At 32.4% G+C, this 9,173-nt stretch overlaps 2 protein-coding genes across 3 annotated transcripts; both read right to left on the bottom strand.

The window, feature by feature from the left end:
* Positions 1-89: 89 nt before the first annotated feature.
* LOC114190549 (protein S-acyltransferase 18) lies at positions 90-3,137 on the bottom strand. The gene is made up of 9 exons (XM_028079482.1): positions 2,984-3,137; positions 2,770-2,883; positions 2,357-2,698; positions 1,894-1,962; positions 1,736-1,807; positions 1,509-1,637; positions 1,318-1,398; positions 941-1,102; positions 90-861 (listed from the first exon to the last, which is right to left on the bottom strand). Exons 1-9 carry the CDS (start codon positions 3,023-3,025, stop codon positions 334-336), a joined length of 1,539 nt encoding a protein of 512 aa, XP_027935283.1. The 5' UTR covers positions 3,026-3,137; the 3' UTR covers positions 90-333.
* Positions 3,138-5,356: 2,219 nt separating this feature from the next.
* LOC114192179 (probable WRKY transcription factor 47) lies at positions 5,357-8,154 on the bottom strand. Of its 2 annotated transcripts, none has more exons than XM_028081812.1 (7): positions 7,809-8,154; positions 7,644-7,727; positions 7,410-7,544; positions 6,730-6,840; positions 6,490-6,624; positions 6,273-6,386; positions 5,357-6,189 (listed from the first exon to the last, which is right to left on the bottom strand). In XM_028081812.1, exons 1-7 carry the CDS (start codon positions 8,040-8,042, stop codon positions 5,698-5,700), a joined length of 1,305 nt encoding a protein of 434 aa, XP_027937613.1. In that variant the 5' UTR covers positions 8,043-8,154; the 3' UTR covers positions 5,357-5,697. The 2 variants fall into 2 exon arrangements, with proteins under 2 accessions (XP_027937613.1, XP_027937612.1); XM_028081811.1 differs by having other exon boundaries at positions 6,730-6,843.
* Positions 8,155-9,173: the final 1,019 nt, after the last annotated feature.

Here is a 9,173-nt window from a genome sequence, read left to right on the forward strand (position 1 = left end):
TATTATAACCTTGAGATCTTGTTTTGGACAAGAAGTAAAAACGTGTACATGAATATTTGTTTAAAAATAACATTACAACAGCAATTATGGATAGCTGAGAAAAAAAAACATGATTGCATTTATATGAGAATTAAAAAAAAAAAACAAATGAGTCATACTTACAGGTACATCGACTAGCAGAAACTATCCCATGTCATGTATATTAAACAGGAATCCATGTTACATAAATTAACCATCACGGGTGTAAATATAAGGAATCAATGATATATAGAAAACGGATATGGAGAATGCACATATCAACAACCCTTTCTCTAAGGCTGAGAATCTCAACTTCTAAAATACAATGCTTCTTGGGGATGCCTCGCTATCATCTTTTCCGATAACTGAACATAGAACCTGCCTTGAAATATGTGTTTCAAGCTCCCTGGACACATCTGTTAATTTCAAGTCGAAACTGCTTCTGTATTTGTGATGTGGAGATGCTATCAAGTTGCTAGAGAACACCGTTGGTGAGCCAGCAGAAAATCTCCTTCTCGGGCTTGTGAACCTTCCTGGCGATCCAGTTACTCTCCCTTTTGCTATAAAAGATGTCGAGAAAATATCCTCGGTGTCTACGGTTTTGTCCGAATTCATCAATGGCCCGCTTTTTGTTTCCAATGGAAGAGGTTTTAACGAGTTTTGTTCCCCTGTTGGCTTTTCTTTCACAAGCCTTTCCCTGGCCTTCTCAGCTGCCAGTAGGGCTTTCTCCCTGGTCAACTTTACGAGTTTCCATGGGTTAATGCTCACATGGAACTTCTTTGTCTTGATCAACGGGGAAGGTTCAGTTTCTCGTTCAATCCTGATAGACAACCTAGGTGAGCCCTGAAGTTCAAAACAAACCTCCCTGTTGGTTTTGAATCACAATCAGGTCATAAAATGTAACAATCTATCTCATTCTTACCTGGTTTCCTTTGCATAGAAACTTGGACATTAGTGTTGGCTTTTCAGGTGAGTCAAAATCGAAGCTCTCCTCTGAAGAGAAATCAGAATCATCCAATGATTCCAATTCCATGGCTTCATTCTCTTCTCTCATCGCTAGAATATAGTCATAGGTTCTCATTCCCTTCATTAATAACACACACAATGTATTCAACAACAACCAAAAGGACATATAGCTAGAGCTTGATGACAAAGCACTTTCGCAAACTGATTATCAAAACCTGTATTTTCTTCTACATACTTTGGCAAACCGATTTAATAGCATTTTTAGTTGTTTTAAATAACAAAGCATGATAATATATGATCGTTGGCAGTTTCAAACACAATAAAGAAAGCTACCTTTCGTATAAGAACCACGTGAAAAAAGAAAAGCTGCCCCAATGCTGCTGAACTATAAGCTGTCAATAGGAGAAGCAAAACCTGCAGCAGCATTCCACGAAGTTGGAAGCAAATCAGAAGTGATGTTAAATTTTGGACGCAGTACGGAGCAAAATACAGAAATGTTAAAAAATGATCTAGACAACTCTTACACATATGGTTGCAAGAACTCCTCTTGGAAATTCTATATGGAGTTTGCTCTGAAGCTCCTTTTCTATTCCCCTTTTATCAGCAAAACATCTGATAAATATAGCAATCGCAACACCTCCTTCAATCAAGAGCTGAAACATAACAAACGTTGTTGGAAATGACTCAAGTCACCTAACTCAAACACTAGTTATTTTCGTTACTAAAACTGAAGCAACTTGTGATGACTCACCATTAGCAGCACGAAAATCATGAGAAGAAAGAAAGTTGTGTAGTTCCTTTTTCCAACACAGTTATTCAGCCACTGGAAACAAGCGAAAGAAGATATATTTACATCATAATAACTAAAGAGAATATATATAAATTAGAAACGCAGAACATAATACCTACCCTGCAATGGTGATCAAACCCTTCAACACAACGATTGCAAGTCCTGCAGTGCTTACTGTGTTTTTTCACCTGATTCAGAGGAGAATTGGATTTAACTGGGAGATAAGGATTTGTTTTATACACTTCTCCATACGTAATTATAGAAGAAAAAACAATAAAGTATAAGGAATTACAGGAGATATTGGTGGGCATGACTTATATTAGTTAAATTAGCTTCTGCATTTTTTAAAATCTAAACTATAGAAACATTGTAGCATCTAGTTAATTAACTTCTATATATGAACGTGTGAGGTGTTTTTTCGGATCATTTAAGAATCCGATTCATATTGCTAACACAATTGCAATTAATTAACTTATAAGTTTAATTAAACTAACTTCACATTATTTAATTTAAATTTGTTATTTTCTTTACCCTACATGCTTGTTGAAAGGTTTATCCAACAAACCAGATGAATTGAAGTACCTCAAAATCACAAAGTGCACAAAACGAGATGTCATCCTCTTTGAGATCGGGGGCAATAGCATCATCATCGTCCTTCATGACAAGGGGGAATGGCAAGAGAGGCTCCATTTGAGGACTTGTCTTCAAGGGATCAAGGTACTTCCTCTTGATGAACGTCCTCAGCAACTTCCTCTCCACCCTCCTGAAAAACCTTATCACAATCTGCCCGAGAATGAACCCGTAATTGAGCTTCGGAGTCGCATTTAACGTCTCTCTCTTCTTCTTCTTCTTCTTCCGGAAGCTGGTCCTGTCCGTGGGGTCAATCGCCGTGCACCTCACGAACAGAAACATCACGGAGGTTGCCTGCGAAAAAACACGTGACAGTGTCACAGAAACCGAACAGAGTCGAGAATGAAACAAAAAAAACGACGTACCACGACGGAAAACGCGAGGGTGAGTGTTAACTCGGCGGTTCGGTTTCCGAGGAAAAGTCCGAGGAAAGTGTAGAAACACACAACAAGAAAAGCGTACACTGCCGCGCCCACAAACTGCACTCACGAAACAGAAACTCAATGAATCTGATCTGATCCCTGCTTAGATTTTGATATTTGATTCTGAAAATTGAGAATGTGTAGAAATAGAAAAGACCTGTAAGGAGTGGAGAGGGCGTTGCCAGCCATGGCGTCTCATGGTACAGAGTAGCAGTGAAATGTAGAACGAGAGAGAGAAAGGGAGAGAGTGAGGTATTAGAGTTGCAAGATTCAACTCGAGTTGACTCAACTCAACTCAACTCACCTTAACGGTCAAGTCTCTGTTTTCAAAATTGAACTCAACCGGGCTCCATTTGATGCATTTTTTTTCATCCAACGGACACGTGCCTCTTTGTGCCTTCTCCCAATGGTGGCTTTCTTCATGCACCTCCCAAGTTTTCTTCCCTGCACCCCAAATGTTTTTAAATACCCTAAAATAACCTTTGACTTTGACTAGGTAATGATTAGTTACCTCTCTCCTTATTTATTCTTCCACTAACCCTCACCCCTCACATTTATCCTAGGCGCTGCACCCCCCACCCCAAGGAGTTGGATCAAATTTCAGGCCTTATATTTATGGGCCGGCTCCCCTCTTCATTCACCAAAATTGTTGGGCCTCTCTTCCTCCAGAGTAAAACACAAACCAATCATCCATGCTATACTATTATTAAATTAGAAGGGATTAATTCTATTTTATGGTTTTTACATTTTAATTTATGCGCGATTTTTATTATTCATATTTAAATTGGATAGTTTGCTAATTATTCGAATTGGGTTCCTCAACTTGAATTTTCATATATAAATATATGATGGAGATGTAGTATATAATTAATTTGTATAAATTAGCAAGAGAAAAAGTATATCAAATATTGTTAAATAAAATATTAAATGTAAGAGTTTTTTGTGCAAATATTTTTTATGAATTTCATTTTGCAAAAGAAATAAATTAAAATTATTTTTATTATTACAGATTAAATTGGCAATGTCTAAATTAGTTATATACAAAAAAATTAATGGAAATGTTCCTATTGTTTACCCAATTCATATGGGTAATAGTGAGTAAATTTTGCAATTTCTGTACAAGTACTTAACCTTATTGTTGTGCACTCCGAAGAATCATATCACAAAATTAGACCTTTTCTATTTCTCACACTTATATTACCAATTTAACGACTAACTCCGATTTTTATAAATTCTCCCATTTGACAATCATATGTTTAATAATAAAATGTTAAATTAATATGATAAATTTAAATTTGTTATGAATTAATAGTGATCCATTGATTTAATAGAATTACTCATATGATTCATTATTCTGTATATAAATATTTGTATTAATTATTTGGATTTGTATTTTTTATGGGTTACCATATTGTATCTATTTATATGACTATTCCTATCAATAATAAGACACAGAATTTTTTTCCTATTCTCTTATTTTCTATTCTTCCTTCTATTGTATATTCTTCTCTCTTCTCTATATTATTATGCTTTATTTTGTAACAAAATTAATTTATTAAATAATAGATTAATGTATGAAATTATTAAGAGGAAGTAAGAGAATAAAAGAATGTTAAAGTATTAGCTCTCATTAAGGTGTAGGGCAACGGGTTTGCGTAAGTTTCGGAAACCTTGTCATTCTAGGCTAGCTAGCAAAAATATGCATCCGTACCTATATTATATTAAAGGAAAATGAATTTCTCACAAATTTTTTGTTCACAAAATTGACAAAGTTATTAAATAGAATAATATTTCTTAAGGAAGTTACAAAAATAAAGCAATAAAGTAATAAAGTTTTAATTTTTTTTATAAAAAATGGTTATTTGTCAAAAGAACATTTTGTCAAATTATCATTTTCTTATATTAAAATATACAATTTTGTAAAAATGGTATTAAAAATATATTAATATAATAGAATTTAGAAACATATATAATTTTATTGAGAATAATATAAAATAATATATGCAAGGGATATTTATATACCTATATACGAAGGTGTTCTGATACACTCAATAGTCTCTCATTATTTAGGAGTCATTGTCAAATACAATTTAAATATTTCTTCTTCATTTTACTTTGCGAGATGTCTTTTAAAGAAAAAACTGTGATAGAACTCTATGTTTTAAGATGGACAATACCTCGGCAACACTGTGTTAATTCTATATTGCTGTCAGACTTGCGGTCAGAACAAAAACATAGTACATGTCTTCTCATTGTTTTTAAAGAAGTTATACAATTACTTCTAGGAAAAGGTTGTTTAATTACTTATTTTATTAAATAAAAAATATATTATTTTTATTTATTGAAGAATAAAATTGTCCATTAAAAATGATATAAAAAGCAGAAAGATTTATATAATGGAAGATGAAACTTAATTTTATATGCACATATCTACAATGTAGAGATAATAAGGCACATAGTAAAAGTATTTTAAATTAAACATCAAGAAAGATTTATAAGAAACATCATATATAAGCAAAAAGTTCCTAATTTCACTCCATAAAGTTTTAAACACCCTGAACTCCTCATTATAGTCCCATTTTCCTTGAATTTACATATTCATGCCTCAACAATGTAACCAAATCTTCCACATGTTAGGTAGCAACTCCATTTTGTAGGCCAATATTCCGAGAGAAAAATATTGAGTGTTGAATGTTAAGTTTTTCCTTCCCATACAATTTTTCTCCCAAAAAAAAACTATATTCCTATATTTACATTTTATACATAGAGATAACAATATGTATACATTGTCATATAGATATGTAAGCTACAATTCATGTATAGAAGCTGCTGGTGACCCGATAAGTAGTGCATGCATGAACGTGAAAAGAATTAAGTGGGTCCAGGCAACATAGATGTCCCAACAGCAACAACGTTTCCACCATTGTTACTGTAGATATTATTTCCACCATCATTGCTTCTAGGAGCTCCAATAATCGACGAGATAGCTGCTGCTAACGCGACAGTGAAATTTGGATTCGAAGCAACAGCGGCGGTCACGATATCTGTCAAAGGTTGTTTTTGCCCTAGTGAATGTTGCATTTTGGGAGGGAAGATGATAGGGTGCCCTAGCACAGGGTTGTTGGTCATGTCAAGGGTGATGGTGGGAAATGGTGCAGAGGCTGAGAGGTACATGGAAGAGAATACTCCAACACTGTTGTTTAGTGCTTGGTTACTAGTTGTTGAACCCGAAGAAGATAACAACATAGCTGCAGCTGCTGAGGTAGAATTCGCCATCACCGTGGCTGAAGGTGGAAGAGGGTGGTTATGATTTCCTTCGTAAGTTGTTATCAACACACTCTTGTCCTCTGTGCATCTTTGCACCTGTACAACGTAGTTGCCTCAACATAATATGTAACAACATCGATCATGTTCAAAACCAAACATTAATGAGAAGAATTATTTACCTGTTTACGAACGGGGCATCCTAGTGCCATGGTGCAACGATAGTAGGCACGAGGACATGGATTACCCTTGGATATTTTTTGCCCATATTTCCTCCATTGACATCCATCGCAGATCTGAACACTCACATTATGGGGGTATTTAGATTTAATTAGCTATCATATATGCAATAATAATATAGATCAGGACAACCATATATTTAATTTAATTATTAATTACCACTGGAGCTTCTGATCTTGCACGCACGGAAACTCTGGTTCTTCTTAAAGGAGGCTCACCGGGCTTAGATTCTTCAAACTTGGGACTCTTGGATGATGCTTGTTCAATAACATCTTCTACACGATCAGCATGAGCCTGCTTTCCACCATTGCGTTTAGTCAAATGATGCACATTTTTTTAATATAGTTAATAATGTACCTATGACTTTCTAGAAAAATTAAAGAAAAAAAAAATCAGTACCTCTTGACTAGATTTATCATCGGAGACTGATGCAACAACTTTAGCGTCCAATCTGGTGCATGATTGTGGGTCCAGTAAATGATGACCAGATATCATCTCATTTCTCTCCACCTTCTGATCCATACACTCAATAAGTTCAGTGCTTTTGATTTTAACTTCATATATGTTTGAATGTAAATAAGTTATATTATTTTAAATTCTTTAATTTATTTTAAGTGATTTTTCATCTAAAAAAGTAACATATTTTTATTTTTTAATTATTTGATTAAATAAAATAAAATCTGGCATGTTCATGAGAATAGATGACATATATATTTAAGTCTTTTTCTTTCTCTTATCTTCTGACTAAAGACCTAGAGTTCATGGAAAGCCCGAAGAAACCATATACATGGCTTCGACGACTTTAAGAATGGAAATCATGATGACCTTTCTTAGTTATTTTAGATCAATGTTCCATTGGAATTGGTAACACTGACAGTAGGAAAGAATATGAAAGAATTTAAAAGGGTGAATTAATAAAGAGAGTACAAACCATACATAAATCTTAGACTGATGCTATTCATTTAATGTTCTTTCCTCTATTTGTAAAAAATAAGATCTACCATATCTGCACAAAACGTATAATCTAGTAACAATCATATATATATATGATTGTTAATTATACATAAAAACCTAGTTACCTGATACGGCTTTTGCTTCTGCATAGCAATGAAAATTTGAAGATGGTGGTAGTTTTTGGTGATTTGGTCCAACATAGTTCTCAACCTGTAATTCTCTTCTTGTAGTCTCAGAAACTCGTTTTGGAGCGTATTCAGCTGGAAGCAAAGAGAGATAAACAAAATTGAATCTCAAAACTTAATTTCAGGCATCTATTTAATTTTGATGAGCATATATAAAGATCTGGTGATGCAAACCGGAGATTTAAGATTTTGATCAATTGCTGCTGCTGATCTTGACAATTCGTCACTCTGACTCGGACACATTAAATTCAGCGTAGTCTGTATATTGCACAACACAAAGAATAATGAATATTGGGGATTCAGAATCTAATTAAAGTGCAAGCATAAATGGAAAATTACATTTACGAACTGATGAGTGAGAAGAGGCTGTGATTCGTTCTCTTTAGGAATGTTTGAACGGAGATGGTGGAGGTTAAGACGAGTATCTGAGTTATGAGTATGAGTGTTGTTGGACGGTGAAGTTGAGGAGAAAAAATCGAGTTCTTTGACGGCGTTGACGGTTGTAGGATCTAGATCGAGACTGGTGGATCCAATTTGACGACGGTGTTGTTGCATTTGGTGGTGGTTTTCCATTATCACTCTTAGAGAGTTAGAAACAGAAGGAGCACTTTCAACGCCAAGGGTTTAGATGTGTGCCACTGACACTGCTACTTCACACTCTATTTTCTCTTTTTGGTCCTTTCAAGTTAAGACTTAGAATCTGTTCTTATATGCTGAAATACTATTACTGTGGATGGATATATGTTAGGAAAAAACGAAAATGAAATAAAAAACATAAAAAATAGATTTTTATTTTAAAATAAAACACTTTCTACGAAACCAACGGATTTACGAAAAAATAAAATATACAATCGAGTAAGCTTTTTCATGTCATTAATTATTAATGTAAATATTAATAACATATTTATAAATATCATTAATTATACAAAAAAAATGCAATTGATATATTAATATTAATATTTATATTTACATGATTTAAATAATTGTATGAATTATAAACATTTATAGTTTTTAATAATTATATTATTAGTATACGGTTGTATTATGATAAATAAAAATATTAAGATAGTAAATGAAACAAAATAAATTAATTTAATATTTGTTTATATATTATATAAATTAATAATTAAACTAAAAAATTTAAATAAAATAAGTAATTTAATATTTCTTATATTTGTTATCATGGTAAAATAAATAATTCAAATATTAAAACAATAAATAAAATAAAATAAATTAATTTAAATGTTAATATTTGTAAATTAGTTTATTTTAATATATTTTATTTTGAAATATGATTTTTTTGTTTATTACAATTTTGTAATAATTTTTTATATAATTTTTAAATTATTTATGAATTACTTATTTAAATATTTTAATCCAATTATTATATCGAACCAATTAAACTACATTTTTTCTATTTATTTTTCTTTATTTTTTACTTTCATTTTTTTACCTAACTTTTTCACTTTTTTTTTTCTTTTTCAGTTGGAAAGTTAAAGACAAAAGTGCGGAGAGCGTAAGGTGAAAAAAGAAATACGATATTTTTAACTATGATAATCTTAGTGTTTAATTTTTATTAAATATGTTTTACTGACTAATATAAGGATTACAATAATTGACAATAGATTGTTCAAGTAAGAAATTATTAAGTAGATCTTGAATCATTATTTTAATAATTTTTTTGTTTGACGTATTACTAAATAT

The sequence above is a fragment of the Vigna unguiculata genome, chromosome 7 (genome assembly GCF_004118075.2).
Source record: "Vigna unguiculata cultivar IT97K-499-35 chromosome 7, ASM411807v1, whole genome shotgun sequence".
In the NCBI taxonomy this organism is placed as follows: Eukaryota; Viridiplantae; Streptophyta; class Magnoliopsida; order Fabales; family Fabaceae; genus Vigna; species Vigna unguiculata.